The sequence below is a fragment of the Montipora foliosa genome, chromosome 12 (genome assembly GCF_036669935.1).
Source record: "Montipora foliosa isolate CH-2021 chromosome 12, ASM3666993v2, whole genome shotgun sequence".
NCBI lineage: Eukaryota > Metazoa > Cnidaria > Anthozoa > Scleractinia > Acroporidae > Montipora > Montipora foliosa.
Window position 1 is genome coordinate 7,182,041 of NC_090880.1, and position 23,681 is coordinate 7,205,721.

The 23,681-nt window shown below is 40.1% G+C and overlaps 1 protein-coding gene across 1 annotated transcript in view; it reads left to right on the plus strand.

The window, feature by feature from the left end:
- The window catches only part of LOC137980623 (sperm receptor for egg jelly-like), a 28,291-nt gene extending 4,708 nt beyond the window's left edge, over window positions 1-23,583 (plus strand). Inside the window, exons 2-12 of the mRNA XM_068828076.1 lie at window positions 11,377-11,705; window positions 14,317-14,458; window positions 14,546-14,655; window positions 16,371-16,429; window positions 16,961-17,115; window positions 17,637-18,369; window positions 18,649-18,857; window positions 19,297-19,537; window positions 20,515-20,677; window positions 22,230-22,412; window positions 23,548-23,583. Coding sequence (XP_068684177.1) covers window positions 11,377-11,705; window positions 14,317-14,458; window positions 14,546-14,655; window positions 16,371-16,429; window positions 16,961-17,115; window positions 17,637-18,369; window positions 18,649-18,857; window positions 19,297-19,537; window positions 20,515-20,677; window positions 22,230-22,412; window positions 23,548-23,583 — 2,360 coding nt within the window. The remainder of the gene's footprint in view (window positions 1-11,376; window positions 11,706-14,316; window positions 14,459-14,545; window positions 14,656-16,370; window positions 16,430-16,960; window positions 17,116-17,636; window positions 18,370-18,648; window positions 18,858-19,296; window positions 19,538-20,514; window positions 20,678-22,229; window positions 22,413-23,547) is intronic.
- Window positions 23,584-23,681: the final 98 nt, after the last annotated feature.

Here is a 23,681-nt window from a genome sequence, read left to right on the forward strand (position 1 = left end):
GCAAATTAAGTAACACTTACATTTTGCCTGGCGAAGTAAGTAACTGTGCACTTACATTTTGCATGGCGAATTAGGGCATGTCCGAGTTCATGTCTGCGTCCTCTTCAAAGCGAGTCTAAGTGCAAAGTTTTTGTGTTGGTAATTAGTTATACTTTACAAATGAATAGAAACTAATTTTCGTAAGGAAAACTCTTCACTTAGACTTGCTTTGACGAGGAGGCAGACATGAAGTCGGAAATGGCCTGATTCGCGCTTACGTAGCTAAGCGTTACTTAAATTTGAAGGCTACAGTCGATGTATAGATTACCCGTCGTTATATTTCTGTACTCGTTGCCAACGGGAAATGTCATCGGCAACAGTCAAACTGCGAAGCAAATAAAAGATTTGCGTTTTAAATATGAAATTACACTTTAAAGACTGAAATATTCGCAGCGAAATTCTACTTACAATTCTGTTGGGCAATCCATACTTCATAACACGGCTCTTCACATTGTGGGTGTGTCGATCGGTTGATTGCATGCAAGGCGAATATTTAAATACGTTACGTTTTTTTATATATATAGACTAATTTGTCGCCAGGTCCTTTGCGACTTCATTTTGGGGCCCAAACGGAAGTTCTACTGCACTAGCGCAAATCACTCCGCTCGAGTGCGGAAATTAAGAGCTTAGCTCTAATTGAGCAACCATTTTAAGACTGAAGTAATCATGCGAGTGTTCACTGTTCTTGAATTGATTTAAACTAGAGTAGTCCTGCGTTGAGCTCTTCCTTTGTCGCAATCAAACACAGTTTGTGAATTGGTCTGTCGTACTCCCCATCTCTTGTCTTGATTCTCACCTTTCGAACAAGGCCGTCGTTTCCAGGATAGGTGCCTACAATACGCGCCATTTTCCATTCACATCTTTTGTGTTTGGGTTACAGCTCCAATACAAGATCACCGGTCTAGATGTTATCTCGCACGCGAAACCACTTGTTTCTTGGTAACAAGATTGGGGCACAATACTTCATTCAACTCCTCTAGAAATCAGCAACTCTGTTTTGGGTACTCCTGAGTAACTGTCGCGGATTGATTCTTTCTTCTGGTTCTGGTTGTGGCGGTGGATTGTATTGGCCTAGCAGTAGGTCGTTTGGAGTGATCGGTGGGGCCTCCCAGATATCGTCGGAACTGGGGTACAGCGGTCTTCCGTTGACCATGTAGGTGATTTCTGACAGAAATGTTCTCCATTGTTCCTCGGAGTAGGCTTGGTTCTTGCAAGTGGCGTTAAGTGCTTGTCTGACTGACTTAATTAGGGTTTCAACAATTCAGTTTTGGTGTCTCGCATGTGGTGTATTCCATTCCCATCTAAACTCGCAGCCAAATTTATCAGAGAGGACACTCTTTATCCCAGGAATATCCCAGTTCTGTGTGGTTTCCTTCAGGTAACCTTGGGCACCCACGAAGTTTGTTCCACGGTCTGACCAGCAAACATTAGGGTATCCGCGTAAGCAGGCAAATCGTCGAAAGGCCATTAAGAATGCGTCTGAGGTTTTATCGGTGACCAGCTTTAGGTGGATCGCACGTGAAGCCATGCAAGTGAAGATGATCACCTGTCCCTCTTTCAGGGTTTTGCGACCGAGTTTAATCTGTACTGGTCCGAACATGTCCATAGCAGTGTTCGAGAATGTAGGAAAGCCAGCTTCTACTCTTAGGTTTGGGATCTGTCCCAAGAGCTGGTTGAGGGGCCTTTTCCGTAGTTTTCTGCATGTGACACATTTTGAGGTGACGGTCTTAGCCATTCTGCGGAGTCCAATAATCCAAAATCTTTTTCTGGCCTCGTGAATTAAACTCTTATAGCCACAATGCCCACGTCGTTCGTGGAGGTCACGCAGAAGCAAGATCACAAAACGGTGGTCTTGTGGTGACATAATAGGCTTTCCGCACGAAGAAGGCCATCTTCACCCTTCTTTGCCACTAGTTTCTTATCCAAACTGTCTTCGTCGACGTGAAATTGACTCCACTTCAGAAGCTGGGTTTCGGCAGACTTCAGTTCCTGAACTGAAATGGGCCCTGACTTCGGGTTCATTTTCCGAGCATTGTGAATAAAGCGACGAACGTAGGCAAGAGTTCTCCTTATCTTGGAGTACGTAGAACACGTTTTCGGCAAATGTAAAAGGATAGGATTTTCTTCAGATTCATGCTGATCTAGTTCAGGACATTCTTCTGCGGCGGCAGTGCGATGTTTACCGGCTTTCTTCTCTTTCTGAAACGTTTTCTTCTCTTTTAAAGCTTCAAGGTCGTCCACATTAGTGTTAACTTGGGTGTGATCTTGAAAGTTGGGCCACTTTTCTTCTGGCAACTCTAGGAAGGATGGTCCCTCTGCCCACTTCATGAGATGATTAAGACGGATTCCTCTCGTCAGAGCATCTGCAGGGTTGTTGTTAGACTTGATGTAATGAAATTGGTCTTGGTCTGAATTTCAGCTACTCTGGCAGATACAAAGGGCTTGAATTCCCGTGTTGGGGTTCTGATCCAGGACAAAACAGTTGATGAATCGATCCAGAAGAATCGTTCCCAGTCCTGCGCTTTTGTGAATTCCAATGCCTTTACACATGTAATGTACATGCGTGCGAGTGATAAACAGCCCAACATTTCTAATCTCGGGATGCTTTTCTTCTTCAGTGGTGCTACGAAAGCCTTTATCATGACTGGAACACAACGATAGTTTCCGCCAGCAAGTTTCCACCGTAGGAAGATGACTGCACCATAAGCTTGCTCACCACCATCGGAGAATCCGTGAATTTGAGGCACGCCCACTGCGTTGCTTGGTTTTAGCTTGCGGTCAAAGTGAAATGACAGGAGATCATTTATGGACTGGACATTCTCTAACCATGTTTGCTGAATACTCTCGGGAAGGATGTCGTCCCAGCTGTAACCCGAACTCCATAATCCTTGCAAGTCAATTCTGAACTTGATAGTAACGGGTGACACAAGTCCGATAGGATCCCAGAGTTGAGCGAGAAACTTCAGACAGCTTCTTTTGGAGAAGCCATCCAGTAAGCCAACCACGTTTTCTTTCTTGAAGGTAAACTTGTCTCCTTCTTTATCCCATTTGTAGCCAAGCAGATCTGTAAATCTCTCACCACTGGACTGGTCAATTTCTGAGCGGTTGGAATGCCACGCCTTAATTTGAAACTGGCCTTTTCCAAGGACGGTGTCAGTTTCTTTGATTATTCTCTTGGCTTTTGTCGAGTTGCTTTTGGAGCCCGCGATATCGTCCACGTACACGTGATCTTGAAGTTCTTGGGCTGCGTCTGGAAATTCGACTTGTGAGACTTTAGCTAAGTAATTGATGACGTTCCAGGCAATGTCTGGTGCTGGCTTGTCGCTAAAATTTAATCTGAGCCACTGGAAGACTGAGGGCGTTTCACCTTTGTCGCTTCTCCACAAGAATCTGTGAAAGACTTGGTCATCAGGGTGCACTAGTACTTGATTAAACATTTTCGGGATATCACCCGAGTAAGCCACTTCGTTCCATCGCCAGGCCATAAGCACATTGGGAAGACTGTTAGTGTAATTAGGTCCTTTCTCGAGGTGATCGTTCAGGGAAAGACCGTCTTGGCCTTTTGAAGACGCATCGAAAACAAGGCGGACCTTAGTAGTTCTCTCTGGAGTGAAAACTGCTTGCAAGGGCAGATACCATTCGGGTTGACTGTGATCAACTTCTTTTGTAGGAACTTTAATTACGAAATCTTGTTCCAACAGCTTTTGACCTCGTCATTTACGATTGCGAAGCATTCTTTTCTTTGGAACGACTTCTCGGCAGACTGCATTCTTTTGAAGGCATAATTATCATAATTGCTGCGTTTGCGGGGTCCATTCTCATTCCAAGGCACTCTTACTTGGATTCTTCCATCTCCCAATGTAGTTGAATCAGACAGGGATTTGACGAACTTGTTTTCTCGTAGCAAGTTCTCACTACAAGAACACAGTTTCGTAGGTTGAACTCCCAGCGTGTCCTGATAGAGTAGTTTCTTAATGTCGTCCTCAAAGGTCAATGTTCCGACTTCAACGGACTGTATCCTGGAACTGTTAACTTGTCCTAAAACGTACCAACCAAAGCAGTTACGTTTGGCAATCGGCTCTCCTGGTTCCCCAGACAAGGTATGAATGTCGACAAAGGCATCGACGAAATCTGTACCAATTAGAAGATCTATTGTTCCACCAGATAGATGCAGTTTGTTCGCAACTGGTTTGAGATGAGAGAAGTGTTTAATAGCTCCCTTTGAGATCGTCTTCGCGGCACTGCAAGGTCTCTTTAACAGATCTGTACTTCGATTCCACTAAATTGAACACTGCTTCGAGTCTTTCGAGTCCCAGTTTTACTGCAAAGATCGCTTCAAATTCTTCCATTAACTCATTAAGAATTCCAGCGGCATTGTTCATTTTTTCCGTGAGGGTTTTTACATCAACTTTCGGCGGCATTGCGAAATGAAGGTGTAAATTGAAGTATTTTCTAGAACGGTCAGTTGCTCACTTTATGGCAGTCGGTTGTTCTGGAAAATGATGCGTTTCTTTCGTGAATTTAAATGACTGTAATGATTCCAAGATCGGTCGGTCTCTCACTTTATGGCAGTCGGTTGTTCTGGAAAATAATGCGTTTCTTTCGTGAATTTAAATGACTGTAATAGGTCGGTCGCTTGTTTCGCTGTCAGTTGTTCTTGGAAACCGGTCGTTTTGCCACGACGCTGTCCTTTGGGATCTTGCAGTTGATAATGTAACCTTCGATGAACAGAATTTTTGACTGATTCGCGCTTACGTAGCGAAGAGTTACTTAAATTTGAAGGCTACAGTCGATGTATAGATAACCCGGCGTTTTATTTCTGTACTCGTTGCCAACGGGAAATGTCATCGGCATCAGTCAAACTGCAAAGCAAATAAAAGATATTCGCAGCGAAATTGTACTTGCAATTCTGTTGGGCAATCTATACTTCATAACACGGCTCTTTACATTGTGGGTGTGTCGATCGGTTGATTGCATGCAAGGCGAATATTTAAATACGTTACGTTTTTTTAATATAAATAGACTAATTCGTCGCCAGGTCCTTTGCGACTTCATTTTGGGGCCCAAACGGAAGTTCTACTGCACTAGCGCAAATCATGGCCTTTTAAGTAACAATTGGATTTTTCATGGCGAATAAAGTTACACTTACATTAAGTAAACATTACTGTTTTCATGGCGAATTAAGTAACACTTACATTTTATATGGATCGAGAAGTAAGTAACACTTCCCTTTTGCTTGGCGAATTCGGTCACCAACATATATTTTGCATGCCGAATTAAGTAACATTTACATTGTGCAAGGCGAATTAAGTACACTCGATCCTTCACATGGCTCGTTTTCCTTTGTTCTTCGAGGCTGATTATCTTGAATAAACCCGCTAATTAGCAGCTGTCTGAAAAACTGGGAGCGGCTTTGATTGTAACAGGGCAATGCGGGGCTGATATTTTAATAACCCCCTAGGGGAATATTACAGTGACATTCCCTTTGCACACACCCACATGCCTTCCATTTCACGCACTGCCAAACAAAACGAAATGCTTCCGTGAAGCATACACTGGGTTGCCTGTGGTACGTGTTACAAAAAATTCAGAAGGCACTGAATTGTGTGGTATTGAACTACAGCATTCCAGAAACATTGGCTTCTGGGCTGACATGTTGATATCTTTCAAGTTCCCTCACAACTTCTTTTCACCACAAGTTTAAGCGTACCCTGTGAGCATCTGACAGCTTTGTAATAGTAAAGTTCACTGAAGTTAACCCTGTTCGGTGGGGTTAGTATCTGGATGTGTGACCTAAACAATATACCCCTTCATAAAACAGAAGCATCGGACCGAAAATACTATTAACGCTAACAAATGCGAACTCAGCAATGTACAGATTTTGTTACCTTGCTTTATGCAAAACAAATATTGATGAAAAAGTAAATAACTATTGATACACAGTTTTTAGAAAGAGCAGAAGGAAGTTTCCGGGACGGTCAATCGAGAAAAAAATATTTACGACATGAAAACAACATTAATTTTGAACCGTGAGTATAGAATATAAAAAGTTACGATCAGCGACAAACATTTTGGGAGATTTTTGCTACGTTCAATTTTGTTATTCTACTTTTGGTTGAACAAACAAATCGCAAAATCGAAAGTGACATGGCCGGAATTCTGCGAGCGCCGTGATTAAGTTACCGCGGCATGTTTACTCGCCAAACAGTGAAGCATCTGTGTCAAATGATGGCAAGATACCGGGTTTTTGTAAGTTTCTTTTTCTGTCAAGTGTTATAAAGTTTGACAATAAAATGAGCGAAGTCAAAACAAAGATCACAATCGCCCAACTCTTGAGGTTAACCATTTGTTTATGCAAAGTCAAAATACGACGTACGACGTTATTTATCACCAGATGATTCCATCCTTTTGGAAATAGCAGCTACTTTATTGTTGATCGGCGTCACAATTCTTCACTGATTTTGGGGCTCATTTTGTTGAAACTTAAGCACGCTTCCATCAGACTTGCTTATTTTCGTGAACCCTTCCTGCTTACACAGCAATACTAAAAAAATTCTCCCATATCACATTTCAACCTTAAGCTCGAAAATTCAATACACAACATGATATTATAATTCACAAAGGCAGAAAATACCACAGAATCCTTTTCCAGCGAAAAACGTATTGAAACAAACAAAATATTTGCTCTTAGAGGCGAAAACCTCTTCCTATTTCATTGCGTGCGTGAAGACAAGAAACTCAATCGTGTCAAATTACCATGTACTTCAGGTTCAAACCCTTTCCTGAAGAACTTTTTCCTTGAATAATGATGCACAAAATAGTCGACAAGCTTTCTTTCAAATAATTCTTGACTGTCACATTTCCAATAATTTTTTTTATCAGACTTCGTTGAACCCATAAGTTACCAGATAATTTTCCATTTGGTTTCAGTGTTGTACATAAACTACACTCGTGATAAAATATTGGAACTACAGCTCACTTTGATTTCAGCTCGACGGGCGAAAGAATGTTGTCGAAGTCCATTACTTGTCGCTTTTATACCAGTGAATTTTTTATTTGGTTTCAGTGTTCTACATAACAGCACACTCTTGGTAAAATATTAGAAATACAGCTCACTTTGATTTCGGCTCGACGGGCGATAGATTGTTGTCGAAGTCCATTACTCGTCGCTTTTACGACTCCAGGTATTTGTTTTCACCGCGTGCCTAGTTTATCCAACTGACTTTCCATTATTGAGCTCCATATGGGTATATTTTGTTTAAAGATCCACTTAAACGCCATTCGCGTTACATGACTTTCGACGCAATTGCAGGTTAAGTTTAGCATTCTACTGTGTCCACCAGAGAAATCTGCGCATCTCCACTACCCTCTCTATCCTAAGAAAATACGAGCAGAAGGCTCTATGCACAAATACACCACTTAGCAGGGGAGTGACAGGCAAGACGTTTACCGACACGAAAAAAACACACTCATTTTCCGACTGGGATTGCCATACTTAGTGATAACAACTTTATTTCAGCAGTGTTGCATTTATTTTACTTAGAATACATATTCATTTATTCATTTCGTTCGGCTGCCCACTCCTTCCAGACATTCAAACACCCGACGTTTACCTTTTTAATGTTCTTTGGGATTCTTTCACTGTTCCTGGCCAGTAGGACTTTGCCATCCACGACTATGATATTCCTGGTCGACGCTTTCTTTTTGTTTGCTTTACTCTCTTTTTCAACGCTGCTGATTGAGACTTTATGATGCTCGTCCGAGTGGTCAAAGCTGAACAACCCTTCTGTCGCCTCCTCAATGTTGAACTCACAGTCTTCGTAGTCCTCTTGCCGATTGTTCGAAGATACAAATTTCTCTAGCTCATTGCCCCGATCTGTCGAGCCATTAAACCCTCTTTTGTGTGAGGAAAAGGTCTTCTTCAGAGTCTCTCATTTCTGCTATCTCTGCAGTACAGCTGTGAAAAACTGAAATGGTTGTAAAGCTGTGAGTTCTATTCCACAAAGTCCAAATCCCAGAGCTATTTTTCTAATCTTTCCTAATGTATTGTTAAGCTTCTTTAGTATACATATGGTTGTTTTGGTGTTTGAATTAACCGCGCAACGGTGGCTCAACTCCGGCTGGACCAAAACTCAGGGTCTTTAAATCACTGAGGAGGAAGTGCTGCCTTTGCAATTACACCTGCAAATGGTCAGACTTTCTCGGATAAGGACTATAAGCTGGAGGTTAACTAAATAACATGTCTACTATGCTGTTTTACAATGGGTAAACCCACTGCGTTTTTTCGCAACCACTTTTCTATTGTGAAGTGTTTGCACGGAAAACTATTTGTTTTCCTCCAGTGTACGTCTGTCAAAACAACGAACAAAAACATGTCACGGTTGATTTCTCGCCCATGTGACAAATAAGCCGGTTATTTTGAGGCACCTCGTGGATATGTGATTTATTCATCTCGGGCTGCGCCTCAAAATAACCCTTACTTACAGTTTGCATGGCGAATGAGCCAAGGCTCACATACAGACCTTTTATTTCGTGAAAATTAAACAATCAGTTGCATTCATTTTGAATGGCGAAATGAACACTCATTGGCTTAGGGGTCGACAGAGACCATTTAATGCATTCGAACGGTCGTTTAATTAAGGGAATCTTATGTTCTTAAGTTTATTCGGGCAGCTTTCAGGGCAAAATGAAGATGCTTCCATATAAGTCTTCTCGCTAAGACACCCAGGAGACGAAACCATCGAGACAACTCTTTAGTTTGGCCATGGTGAATGACAAGATTTTATATATGATGTCGATTTGCAGGCAAATTTCAAAAATATATTTTTATTTCAATGTTCTCTCTCAACTTGTTAATAATTATTGTTTGAAACTGTGATGCAATCAGATTGAAAGTTTCATAATGAGAGCAACGTAGTAACGTAGGCAAAATTGTCTCCAGTTTAACACTGCAAAGTTCTTGTAACACTCGGAGTGGCTGAGGGTTCACTTTCTTAAGGATCCGGAGTTGGTGGTGTAAAAACAAGGGCCCGCAACGAGCAAATTAAGCCAAAAGCCTTCGAGAGACATTTCTAGGCACCTTGTAATACATGAAAACTGTCTAAAGGGATGTTTTTATCTCCTAGAAGAATTTGATCTATTCGGAAATCTTAGCTGCATTTTGAAGTGTCCGAAAATTTTAGGGCATGATACGTTCATTTCAGAATTGGTCGCTGAACGTATAGCACTCTAGGAACTTTGCCGCGAACCATTTCCTCATTCGAAACCGCCAGGTGACCTTTTTAATTGCCCAAAAATGCAAAAATTATATATCCCTTCCGAAAAGGTAAGGGACTACTTGTCCTTGGTTGCGAATCTTTTAGGTGGTGTTTTAATTTTTCTAGCAGCGTAGAACCGAAATTCTTAGAACAGTTTGACTCTCCCAAACACATATTTCTGAATCACCGAAGATTATCGATGAGTGCCCGTGAAAAAAAGGGTCGCTTATGACTATGAGACTGCGTACCGAGACCTGCGTTTCGATATTGGGTAAAGCGTTTTTTTTTACGCCGGAGTCCGCCATTGTCATGTTCCAGTTTACTGTCAAACACACTTTTTTGTTTTTCAGTCATTAGACGTTTGCATTGTGACTCTATGACCAAAGCGAAATTTTCAATCTTTACAACTTAAAAGTTTTTGAGCATCCTCGGATGAAGTTATAAAATGGAGCGGAGGATGATGAATTACAATTGGAATATCTTCACTGGCGAAACATTTTTTTTCTTTGTTGACATTCAGAAATAAAATTACGGTTAGGATTCACTTTTTAAAATGTGTTATCCCTATAGCAAAATTTACTGGCTAAAGAAAACACCTTAATGCCCGCCCCTCGCCATGTTTTTGGTCCTTGAACTTAAAGCAAACGTAGTTGGTTTACAAAGCTGAGAGCAAGCGCGTGCATGCAGGACATAGAAAACCAATGACACTACATGAAATTAAGATGAACCCGCCTTGTCGGATCTTCGCCTCTCCAAGCAAATAGCTAGCCAGAAAGTGTATTTACATGTAACAGTATTTGATTTAAGACTCTAAAAGGAAAGGAAATCTTGGAAAAGTCAGTTTGTTTTGGTCTTAACAGTGATGATACAGTTTAGACAACTTGATCTTAAAGTGCTTTGTCCTTCTTTGGTCGACTTCCACAGGATGACAACACATGCATTAAAACCTTTTCCTTTTACACCTGCCGAGTGGCTAGTTCGTGACCTGCCACCCGCTGACTTGTGGATGTTTGCAAAGCCAATAATCTGTTGCACTCATTGACTGGATTGTTTAATCATATTATGCTGAAAGAATGTTTGACAGAGATGTCGAGAAAGGCACTTTCGTATGACTTGAATGAAAGATTGTACGCTATGCCCCTGCCCGCTTGAATTTGACATAACCGCGGTCAAATTACAAAACCTTGAATATCCAGCTGTGAAGTTTTCTTTGCGGTTTTAAGGGAAGTGTCTACGCTATCATTGTTTGCATTTTTCATTTGCAAATTTTTGTATAAACTATCGAATTATTTAGACTTAAGATTCTTTCAGAGACTACTGTGGTTTCTAATTTACACGGTTGCCAATGTCAGCAAAAAGGAAAAACTCGAGTTGTTCCAATCAATGAGGACCGTTGTATCTTATTTTTTTCCAAGCCAATGTTCCAAATTACTTTCCCTCGAAGAAAATTGCCGATCAAAACCAACAGCTTCAAGTTTAATTCCTTGAACAAACTCCAGATTTGCATAGAATGTCATAAACAGAGAGTACACCTGACAAATGTTTAAAATAATTAAATATGATGACTTCCGGTTATTTCCTTTTTTTCAATTTCTTCTTCCAAACGTTTGATTTCATTGAAGAATTACGATTTCACTTTGTCATAAGAAGAATTAAATTACGCATGCTCGCGAATGGCCAGTTTCCCCTTTGGTCTGCGGCAAGCGGTAAGTGTTAGCATTCAAATTACTTAACCACTACTTGCCGTGCCTCGAGCGTAGGCCCTCATATACACATATACCAAAATGCTTATGCTGTCAATCAGTTCGAGTTTATTCCCTTTGTCGTCGTTTAGTATGCTGCAGTATAGCGATTTCGGTCATTTTTCTGTGTCAAAATGAGACTTTTACTTGGGGCAGTGATTTGGTGCCTTGCTATCACGGATTGGAGGAAGATGCAAATTGTTGGGGCCTTTCCCTCCTCGAAAAAGCTGTCAGGTTTAGTTGTTTTTATAACGATATTTTGGTTTATTAGCCATTTTTAGGATCTTAAGGTTGATACGTTTACACTTTTGTTTACTTCTATTTGCTCTTATTTCCAGCAAATTGCCGCAAGTCCCTTGGAATGGCGAGTGGTGATATCCCCGACGAGCAAATCACGGTCTCTTCGGTTTACGACAACGATTTCTCAAACTACGGATCGCAACGAGCGCGCCTGAATTTAACTAGCTGGCCACCAGGCTTCAGAGCTGATCCTAACCAAGCAGGAGGATGGATAAAAATTGATTTAGAAAGAGAAATGGTGATAACAGCTATCTCCACTCAGGGATATGGGGACGATAGCATTCAAGAGTGGATCACGAAATACATGATCATGTATTCCAATGGCGGTGATTATTCTTATTTCAAAGACCTAAATGGAGACCTCAAGGTAAGTCGGAGGAAAAAAATATGGCAAAGCTCATAGCATGATTGCCGTGTGCCGTACTAACTCAGATACGATACGTTACAGTTGACGATTATGTTGTATGTTGACAGGTAAACAAATCATTGCTTTACACCTAAGATCGTTCAGTTAAATGAAAGCAATCTGGTCCCGATTGGCATTAAGGGCTTCTTAAAGATATCTTTTGTTACCATTACATTGGCTCGTTTTCAACACGAAAGAAAACAAGAAAACATCAACCATGCACAGCTGTAGTTTGTTAGTTTTGGTTTTTTTTACCTACTTTATTCCTGATAACTATTTTTAATACATATATATTTTTTTCGCTGAAATGCGACTTTGCATGGCACGATCAATGATAAAGACAGGCTTTGTACACCTTACCGTGTGAAACAAAGAAAATTCTTTATAACTCGAGGCATGATCGGTAAAAATCACTCATTGTCATTGAAATTTTCCTTTTGATGCGCTGACTGCAATTTCCGTATTTGTTATTATTAATTATGGCTTCAAAGGGATATCGCGCTGAATATTGGAAGATAAATTGATATACATTGTTTCGTCTTCGTTGTCAAAGTGGTTTAATTACTTGTACCTCAAATTGATTAGATTCCAAACGGCTGTACTCGAAAAACCCACAAATGTATTGTTTTCACTCTAAAACAAAAAATAATGAAAAAAGTCTATACTTGAAGTACCTCTTCTTTTTAAAGTTACAAGAGTGTATATTTCCAATTAAGAAACCACCCTTGGTGATGCCAGAAATCGAAGGATGTTTATAATGGAGATTCGACGGTGAAATTAGTCAGTCGCGAGAATCTATTTTTTGTGGTTTGAAAGGTTTTGTGTTTTAATTTGGTCTTAAAGGAAAACTGAACAAAAGATAATACTATGGATAAGGACGGTTTTTCGATCATGTCTGTTGACTCGTGCCGGGTTTTTTCCGGCCATTTTTTTCCCCATAGCTTGCGTTTTCACTCCTCATTTTTGGAACCTTTTCGCAACCAAAGCAAACGTTCCTTTTATGAATCGAAAATGAGGACTTTGTTGGCCTCAAATTAGGAAATGCAGAATTTCGTTCACTGGTTTATGAACAGGTTTACTAAACCTGTTCTTAAACCAGTGAACAGTTGGACTCTTGCCACTTACTAGTTCACTCATTAATTTTTATACAATTCAATTTTGAAAGCGAGATTCGCATACAGTCATGGTCAATTTCTCTCTGGCTTTACTCAGGGTTAAAACGATTGCCTACCAAAAAAAAAAAAAAAAAAAAAACGTTTCAATAAAACCGTACGTAAAATGTTCAAAGAAAGAAATTCTCATAGACAAAACCTTTTGGAAATATAGGTTCCAAAAGCAGTATTTAACTATAAAAAATTGCTATAAAATATTGCTGAACATTGTCATGACAACTGACGATTGAAATTGATTAAGCCACTGGCTAAAGGTGACGACGTTTCCACCGTTAGCTCACCATCATTGTGAGGTCAAAAAGAAATCTTGTACAAAAAGCTTAAAATGTATAGCAGATCATAATTTGACTGTAAGTCCCGTGGGATGATTAGCCAAGAGTTGAACTTAAAAGGGGGTAAGCCGGTATAGCCCTGAGTTTCTCAATGAAAAACATTTCAAAACATGATCCGAGCAATCAAATTTGCTTAGGCACTTTCTCAAACTTCTGAATAGCTTTGTTTTAGAACTGAGTTGTGACTGACGACCCTGTCCTTCCAAAAGGACTGCTGAATATTTGTGTTCAGCAATGACTTGATTAATGTCTCTGTTGAGCTAGTACGAACATTTCCTAAGAGTCAGAAATAGTTGAAGACAGCCCACTCTCTCCAACTGATTCAGCTATCCACATTTTCAATAACAGATAGCAGAACATTCTGGCATATTTCTAAAACAAAGGGACTCTTATTGATTTGTACTACTTACCCGCTATTAACATGATGTGGTGATTGACTAGATTATGCTCATGAATGCCTGTAGAAAGATGAATAACGCAAATTCACGGTGCGACAAACGAACCAAAAACAATTACTGAGTTTTAAAATGCTTTTCATGAAGAAACTCAGTCCTACCTTATGAAAAAAAAAAACTGATTTTATGTGCAATATATTCCCACACTACATAACACTACTGATCAAGTCAAAAATATCACGGTTTAGCATTTTTGCATTTATAGCTTCTTTTCCAACGTATCCTCTCACTTAAAAATGAAGTTAAGGAAACGTCGAAAAGTCAACGCTTTCGGTTAACGTTAGTTTTTCAGCCAACTTAAACTTTTTCATAACTTTTATCGTAATACAGTTTTTATAGCAAAATGTATTGCAAAATCTATTCAGATTTTAGTTCGTGTAAAAGAAGTTGTTGGTTTTTGATGTCCATAATCTCGATAACATGACTGAAAAGATTTGCTCCTTTTAGATTTAAAGCTGAGTTAAAGAATCTGAACGGTCTGTGGATTCCATAGTTTCATGATTCGTCTTTGGATTTCACTCAAAAAAGGAAAAAAAAACAAGCAAACTCCGCTTCCCGATTCTGCTCACATAAAACGCTCGTTAGTTCAGTTGTGCTGTTGTCACAATTTCAGACTTTCACGGGAAACAAAGATGCAAACTCCATTCAACGAAACGATGTCCCTTTGCCAGCTGTAGCGTCATCTGTTATGATTATGGAAATTTCGAGTCACAATAACTTCGCCATGAGGATGGAGCTCTATGGCTGTGAACCAGGTGGGTGTCTTGCTTAGGAACGCCTTCCAACTACCCGAATGAAGTAGAGACACTGCTCACTCTAACACTGTTGAATAATTGTTTCAGGTTATTATTTTGTGGTTTGGCTCATGCTGTCAGAATTTAACTGCAAAACAACGTACCTGGATAGTAAGAGCTTGGAGTACAAGCTAATGGTTGATGACGTCGTGCTTGAGGTATGAGATAATGGCTATCAGAAGTTATGTTCGAATCTTACCATCTGAAGTTCTTTCATGTAGACAAATATAATTGCACAAATTAAGACTGCATAATCCATTCTTCGGTTTGTTTTTTTACGTGAGATTAACCTGCAACCAGGCTCCATTTTCGTTATGAAAGGGGACGAAAACACGAAAAATAGTTGCAAGCGCCGACATAGGAGGACATGAGAGCAATTTTCATTTGGGCCTGATCGCAGGCTAACCTGAGATGACTTGATTGTTAATAATACTACTGTGCGTTTTCTAACAGTACTCCCTTGAATTTTCTCGTATCGGCATCATCATTTTTCCCGATTAAAAGGGCTTTATTACGACAACTTTACCCTCGAATGTCTTCTGTCTTGGAGTGATTCCAAGGTTAAGCGTAATGCAAGTATCAACGAAGTAAGGAAAACCAGTTCAGATTTCACTTCACCTGTAAAACGCGTCAAATGTAAAAGTCAACGATGCCATCGTGTTTGTCTTCGTCTTTGAGAAGTAACAAAGGAATGCAAAGCCTCTTTAGATTTGACTTCGCCTTTGACGCGCGTCAAACGTGAAGTCAAAGTTGTCATGAATTTCAATTTATCTTTACCGTGGTCAAAGGTATAAGCAAACTAGTTGTTGACCGTACGTTTGACGGACGTCAAAGGTAAAGCCAAAGCCCATGCCAGCTTTTACTTAAGCTTTGCCAAAGATCAAAATAATGTGAAGGAAATCTAATTGTGCGTCCCATGAAGGGGCGACCTCTTTTAGCCACCGGTCATCTTACCTTCTCTGCTGTTCAAAACCAGTAATGTTGTTTCTCCTCCTGACTCATTTGAAGATAAGGACTTCCTTGGTGATTTTGACGTCGTCCAAAACATCCAAGGGGTCACTGAGCCCATCAAGGGAATGTTCTGTGGCCACAACGTTGAAGTACTGTTCCTCTGCTATCTTTCTTGACGTTAATTTACAGTTTTGTCAAACGTAAGAATCCCGTATCCACAGAACGACTCTTTTTATTCTATGCCACTAAATGAATGGATTTTGAAAACGCCTACATCAGAAAAACAGGTTCAGTTTGGTACACACCTAATAGAGCACCAAAAAGTAGAAACTCACCCTTTGTCGAAACGTGGATGATAATTACTACCACGTCACCAATTGCGCGTAACGGTGGCGGCCTAGAAAGGGAGGCAGTGCGGCCCTGTGGTTATGGCGCTTGCCTTGGGAACCAGAGATACCTGGTTCAATACCCCTTTTGACCACTCGTTGAAGTTTATCCTGATAGTACCTGGTTCAACTTCTTTACTGCATCTGATGTTCGCCTGCAGCCAGTTGGGATTCTTAACAGTTGTTGTTACTGTTCTGTTTTGTCGTTTCGTCAATTGTGTTTCATCCTTATGGGGCGTGCTTAAATAAGCATGTATTTAAGCAAAGATGACCATCTTATTAAAAGGAAAGGGCACTGACCAGTGAGCATAAGAGGGCTCTTGCATCATCTCAGGTCACCCCTGACGAAGCTGAGTCTAGAATGAGTGTTCAAGCGTTATCTTGAATCGCAGCTTTGAAAGTGACATTCACTATTCTTCAAACCAGGGTAGCATTCAACCAGTCTATCATTCTAGTGTTTTGTTTATGAGCAATATCTGATCCCATTTTGGCGCAAAATCTTTTTCTATTAAAAATGATTTTTTTTTTCATTTCAGAGTACACATGCTCTAGCTAATACCCCTGGATTCCTGTCTGCTAAACTCGCCCGGTTTAGGTATGTTGGAGACATGGTCAGTTGGCTGCTACTACTTTCCCTAGTAATCATCGTCACCATCATCATCATCGTCATCATCATCATCAGCAGCATGATCTTTGTCGTCATATGGACAAATGAAATCTTTTTAAAGATGCTCTGGACTGGAGACTGTTGAAAATGATATCCCCTACATAGTGCAACTCTTTTACAACTACCCCTTCCTTCTTTTCCAAGCCATCGTGTTGTCAATTTTGTAAGGTACACCAAAATAAAACTTTATTAATCTCACTTATGTTACACAGAGAATAACCAAAATACAACCTTCAAACTTTTTTTCAGCGCTAGGTAGGTTATCATTTATGTTCCCAATCGAATCACGTAGCACCAATTCAATGGCTACAGCAGGACATCAGTTTGTTGATAAAACATATCACTTCCTTCATGAATACACATCAAATGGCGAACGCATTGCTTTCACTACTTTGACTTAAAGAGTTTTGTTCAGCATAGTTTTCTTGCTTTAACTTACTCTTGCGCTCTTTTTCCCAGTGCCCAAACGGAAGGAACTGAAACAAAATTATCAGCAGAGGTTAAAATTTTCTGCATCGAAGCAAGTGTTCATGATATTACTGCCGCCCTCACAAATTATATTAAAAAGAGTGGGGGCTTGTTTGATCCGAATTTCATCAAACTTCAATATTCTTGTGAGTATTAAGCTTTTTATTTAATACATATAATTGATAACAGATGGATGAAAGTCGACGGACTCTCAACGATCGTAGCGACAAATACGCACATTCCGGATGGGGGTGTGGTATTTATGATCCATGCTTTTTCACTATGTAGAATGGTAGTTCTTTTTTTCCTAAACATGTCTCAGTTTATAGTTCCATACTTCAAGTACATCGTTAAGAAAGAAAAAAAAACATTTTTTTGAAACGTCAACACGTGGAGCAGGGCTGGCGATGGCCACTTGCATCACATGTGGGTGGAGTTGTTGGTTCTCTACTCTGCTCCAAAAGGTATTTTTCCGGGTATTGTGGTTTTCCCCTCTCCTAAAAAAAAAAAACAATTGATGTTTGATTTGAGTTAAATTAACTTGATGGTTTATTTGCGAAGTGTCCTCAGTTAGTGCAGCCTCTGCGCTAGAAGAATTGACACCGAAATAAAGTTCATTGATCATAATTATTTTATTTTTATTTTTTTTGAACTGTTAATTTGTTAGTGGACTATACTTGTCGACCTCCCGATGTTCACGTTGACCTCCAAAAAATGTACACCAATGCGACTAGGGTAACAACAGTTGACTTGCTAGTGGTGCGTGGGGAGGTCGGGATTCGTTGCAACACTTCCTCTTCACTTCTGCTCAGCTGGGAGAGCAATGAAATCGAAGAACCAAACGGATTGTTTATGATGAGCGATCGCTTGGCAATCGCCTCTTTGAATCTCACGATTGAACCAGGGAGGTTAAAGGTCGGATTGTACTTTATACGGTTAATCGCAGAGATGACGAAAGAAGAAGGAGCCCTGAATTACGATTACGGGTTTCTCCGGGTTGTGTTACCCGATCTTGTTGCTAAGGTGCGGGGTGTTAACAAGGCAGTGAAGGGAACAGGGAATATTATACTGGATGCCACAGATTCTTACGATCCCGACAATTCCGCCGCTCAGGAACAAGGAATGGCGTTTACATGGCTCTGCCGAAGAGAAAATGAAGAGTTCTCGAACATGGAAACGTTTCCGATTGACAGTTCACTCGGAAGGGCGAAGGTTCTTGGAGGGTGTTTTGGATATGGTGTTGGAAAGATGAATACAACTGAACCTCTTCTGGAAATTAATATGAACAAGATTGGTTCTAAGAGTACCTATGTGTTCAAGCTGATTGTTGAAAAAGAAAATCGAACATCTGTTGCTTATCATACCCTGAGAGTGGAATCATCCATTGAATTTTCTATCAGGTAAAGAAGATAAAATTAAGTACAATGATGTAGCCATGCACTTGTCTTGATGACACATCATGTATACACCGATGTTTAATACTTTCCGACACAAACAGCAAAGACTAGATGTTCCTCTCATGGCAGTAATAACAACCGAGTGTTTTTTTTTTTTTTTGGAGCAAGCAATACTAAATTACTGGAACAAGAAATGTCTCTGGCCAATCATAGAACTGACAAACTACTTCATCTATGAAAACATTACTTCATGTACTGTTATTTCTTTTGTTTTGCTAACAGATGCAAAATCAATTGTGGACAAAAAGTAACTGCCAATAAAAGGATGATCATAGAGTCCACTTGTAGAGGACTTTCCTGTCAAAACGTTCAGCAGTATAACTGGACTCTGTACAGGCTCAATCAGGAGGCTTATAACGAAACATGGGTGACAGTTGACTTGAAAGATAAGACACTCACTGACTTGGATAGCCAAAATCTAGTGATAAAAGGTGAGTTCCATTTAGATCAAGATGAGACAGACGTCAGGCATTCAGTTGCCAACTCTGAAATCACGGGGGTCGCCTAGGAGCTGAGCCGAGCCCGCCCTGGACGGGAGAGGCTTGTTTTCGTCGCGATGAGAATTAGAGAATGCTCAAAGGAGTGTTTGATACTTCGGTTGGGCAATAGTTGACTTCTTGATAGAGAAAACATTTGAATAAGGAAATTCAGGCCTGAATCATGACATGTATTGACCTTGGCCTACGTTAAAGTCATGGATATCGGCTATGATATTATCCTTTTATTAGGTTCGAGTTTTCTTGCACTAAATGTTGTGATAGAAACTCGTGTTGTATTCGCACCTTTAAGGTGAAGAAATGATCCCTAGTCCTGACTCATTTTAATCACTTAACTGCACTGAACGGTGTTTTGCAATTTCTTTTACTTTAGGCAAACTGGACGAAAATGATGAGAACGCGTTAGACGATGACTCAGTCTACAAAGTGATAGGGTCGGTGTACCTGGATGATGACACAGTAGAAGAGAGCGATATAACATTTAAGACTAACTCGGCACCTCGTTTGGGCAGCTGCTCTGTGACACCTGAGAGGGGTTATGCGGTAACGACAGAGTTCACGATTTCCTGCGAGGAATGGGAAGATGAAGATCTTCCACTTACGTACGAGTTCATGTAAGTGTCGACGGTGCTATGTTAAACGTTCGGTAAAGTATATTAAACTTAGCGAGTGCATGCAGATCTTAAGCTCTCGTAAAAAGTGAAAATGGCCTTGTTGTAGGACGGCAATCATTATGCTTATCATGACTAGCATAACAGAGTACAACGGAGGCCATACTATAGTTTATGAAAGAGCTTAGAGTAAGCTTAATACCGCTCTGTGATCTATCTCGCCAGTAAATCGTGCAACCCTACTCTCAATTCTCATATCGTAGAATTAACGATCGAATAAACAAGGTAAAACGATCATACCCACTATGTTCTTGTTTGTGAATTTATAAATGCCTTTGTGTTAGAGCGAGGATTTTAATTCCCCCTTTTCACTGATGCCTGAGTATTTGTTTTTGCCCCTATCAAGAAAGTGAATTGTGTTCGCTGTGATCATGACGAGTTGAGTAACAAAAAATAGTTTTACCTAATAAGGGTGCGTTCGATTGACCGTATTCCGCAATTGCTGGTTTTCACTCACGTGATCAACAGCCATGTTTTTCAACGAAAACAAAAGGAAGCGTTTGCATAATAATAGAGTTAAAATCCCGGAGGATTTGGTCGGGGCACCAACATGGCCGCCTTTTCTTTGTTTAGGGGCACCAACATGGCGGTCGTGACGTCATGTGAAAACCGAGAATAGGAATACATTGGAGGGAAGTTAGAGATCCCTCGTTTTTACGGAGATTCACATCAAAATTGTCAAACACCTGCTAAAATGCTATTTTAAGCATATCTTTATTCCTTTGTTGCTTCAAAACGCCAGACATACCGTTTTAAATCATCACTACACATATTGTTATTAAGGACTACGGTCAATCGAACGCACCCCAAGTGATAGAACTTGCGGCAAGCCATAATTCGCGAATTTACCAATATTGAAAATGTAAGAAAGGGTTTGGAAGTGTATTGAAAGCTGTATTTCTTACTTATTCAATTTACAGATATCACACAAACAAGGGGGGATTTGTTATCCAAAAAGGAAGTTCACCAAAGGCCACGACAAGACTGCCCCTGGGGAATCCTTTGTATGGTTACGTAGTTGGACTGGAAATTCTGATAATAGACGGACTCGGCGCTGCTTTCAGTGATTTACTCTACGTTTTTGTACGTAATCAACGTTATTTTCCTCCTTGAACCAAGGAAGCCTGTGATATACCTTAGTGCTAAATGGCAGAGAGAGATGACCCTCTACCGCAGTCCCTCTCTAGGATCGACTATTTATCCCCTATTGTTTATCAGATATAGGTGGTTTTCACAGTGACGTAATCAAATTCTAAAATAAAAAAAATGGCAAGGTATTTTGAATTTTTAAATACAGTAGGTTGAAGATGACCTAGCAATAAATGATATTTAAAGTTTCCAGTTCCATGACGTCCTTCGTTTCGATAATACATCATTTTGAATTTCCGAATTGTTATCTTGGGTTACAACATGATACAAACTTATTTGGTTGAAAAAAATGTCCATGCCTATGAATCTCGGCAGTATGAGCGTTTCAGGTACATCAGGAGATGTGATCATTAATTGCTAAGTGAATTTCAGATGTGCAACGGTGCTGCACCAACATGGCGGCTTTATACAAAACTCTATAAAGATGCATGGAACGCTTCGACAAATAACTCAGAAACGATGTACCTCGCAGACCTGAAAATTGGTGAGGTGATTTTTAAATGTGCCTCCTACAAAATTTCAAGTTTTTGGCCTATTTCATTGAACGGTTTCGATTTTATTATTTTGTTGCGTGACGGTGAAAACGACCCATAAAGCCTGAGAGAAAAGTGGTGCTTCTTGAAATCAACAGTTCCCACATTTTTGCATTTGTTTACAAGCTCATTGGGAGTGATAATGTTTTTGTCTGACATATCAGGATGTCTTCTGTGCATGAGTTTGCCCCCAAGAGCAACAGTTTGATGGGTGTCATTTCTTTCTTTACCCGACTTGCGTTATTGTTGCCACGTTTGAACTGCACCTATCTAGTAGTTTCAAGCATACTCTTTGATTACATTGAAACGTTTTGCTGCGTCAACATGTTTTGAGCAGAAACCTAAAGATATCTGGAGCAAATATTCTGAAAAGCAAAAAGCAAGTTTTCACTATCTGGAAAGCTCGTTAAAATAACGCAAAAGAACGCAAACTTCCACCATGGCAGCCATTTGAAGAAATGAATGTCTCCAGCAGGTTCAATTTTGTATCAAGAAGACAATCAATTAAAACCATGCTATTCATATCCCTTCAAATGTTTTCATTACAAACAGAGGCGTCCGTTCATGCTAATTTTTCTCAATCTTTTGAGTACATGACCAGTTAAGCTGAGATTCACTGTTTTTGGATAGATGTCGCAAAATCATTGTCCTCTTAAACCCACGACGTTTGTGTCTTACAGTTTGTTATGGTTTTGTTTTCAGCTATGGTCAGATGACCTTTGCAGAGTAAACAAAACATTAATTTAATTTAAAATGCGACAGGACTCATCATACAACTGAAAAAAAAAGGCCAGATATCTTAAGATTTAATACGACTTTCAGTAAGTGGGGACAGGGGACTTCACTTAACTGGACATAGCTCTTGGCCTTTTACGTTTCAATTTTTGAGAGCCTGTTATTTGGTTACATCTCAAGCTGTGACGTCAAAATCGTATGGTACCTCTTATCTTTAGGTTGAAGCATTACCAGCTGAAGAGTTGAGCGGAACACTGATGGGTATAGCCGGCGGAGAGAAAAACCCATTAGGTGATCTTCTCCAATCAGGTGATGTTGGCAAAGCAGCTCAGATGGCGTATGCGGTGTTATCATTGGTTGATACGAGTGAGGGTCAGATCGGAGCAAGCGACAAGAAATCGGTGATTACACAATTAATCCTGATGGACCTTGAGCAAGATCGGAAAACGTTAACGTCTTGTATGCGTATGGCACGTTGTATATAGAAATGGCTTAATTATTCAAGCTGATTCTGGTAAAAGAGCGTTATTTAAAAAGCACAGGAAGTGCTGTCAACGTAATCCGATTTTCTTAAGGTCCATTGTAATCAGCAACTGATGCACCTAAAATGAATTCAGGCTAACATTCAACAGGGCTGCTTTGAAAATTTGTTAGAAAAAAAAAAAAGGATTGAAAAGGGGAAATATTGAACTGAAAAAACTGCACAGCCACCGTTTGTCATGTGACATCAACAAGAGGCACCGAGCACTTTTTCCGGCGGCACCTTCACGGACACGCACGAACAGTTTCATAGAATTTTGGAACATGTTGAACATGCTTTGACTCGCAGATTGATGCATTTAGGAAAGATTTACGCTCAAAGTATAAGGTCACCAAGGCCAAGGCTCGTGACGTAAGTACTGACAATGGCCAACTCTATCATCACGCATGCGTTCAGTAGATTTATTTCACACATACGTTTACGTTAATTTAGTTATAAAAGGATGTCTCGTAATGGGTCGACCTCATTGCCTGACTTACTGTCGCGATCTACATCACGAGTGACCACATAGCCGTTAAAAACACAAGAATACTTGATTATTATTAGGTATTCCCGTATTTCTTTGTCTAGATCTGCATTTTTTCATCTCACTGCGTATTTGCGTCCCCTATCTTTGCTTTTGGCTGATCACACTAACTAGTGCTGATGAAACGAATGGCTCTCTTTAAGTCTTTGTATTTACATTGCATCGACAAGAACTACATAGGCCACAAAGAAAACAGAAACAAAAAGGTATTGAATTATACGTCTTGCCTGTAGTATGGCTTATGATTCAAATGGCTGATTATTAACCGGTTCAAGGAACAATCCTGTTTCAATGGTCTTCCAAAATTGGGGTTCCAATCGTTGAAACTGAATATCGTAGTAAGGAAAGGAAAAGGATTAGTACCAGAAATTTCCAACTACCAGGAACGTTTTCCAAAATAGTGTTCCAATATTATTATTCGTAAGGATGATTTCGTAAGTGCTATTAAGCTAACTGGCTTTCTTTCTAGTTGAAAGACTCCATCATTAACCAGTGGCCAATGTAAAAGTGTCAAGCCTTGAGCAAGTCAGTCAGATGGCATTGGTTGTCGCCTTAGCAACTGAACAGGGAGACGAAATATCTCAAAATTCACAGGTACAAATC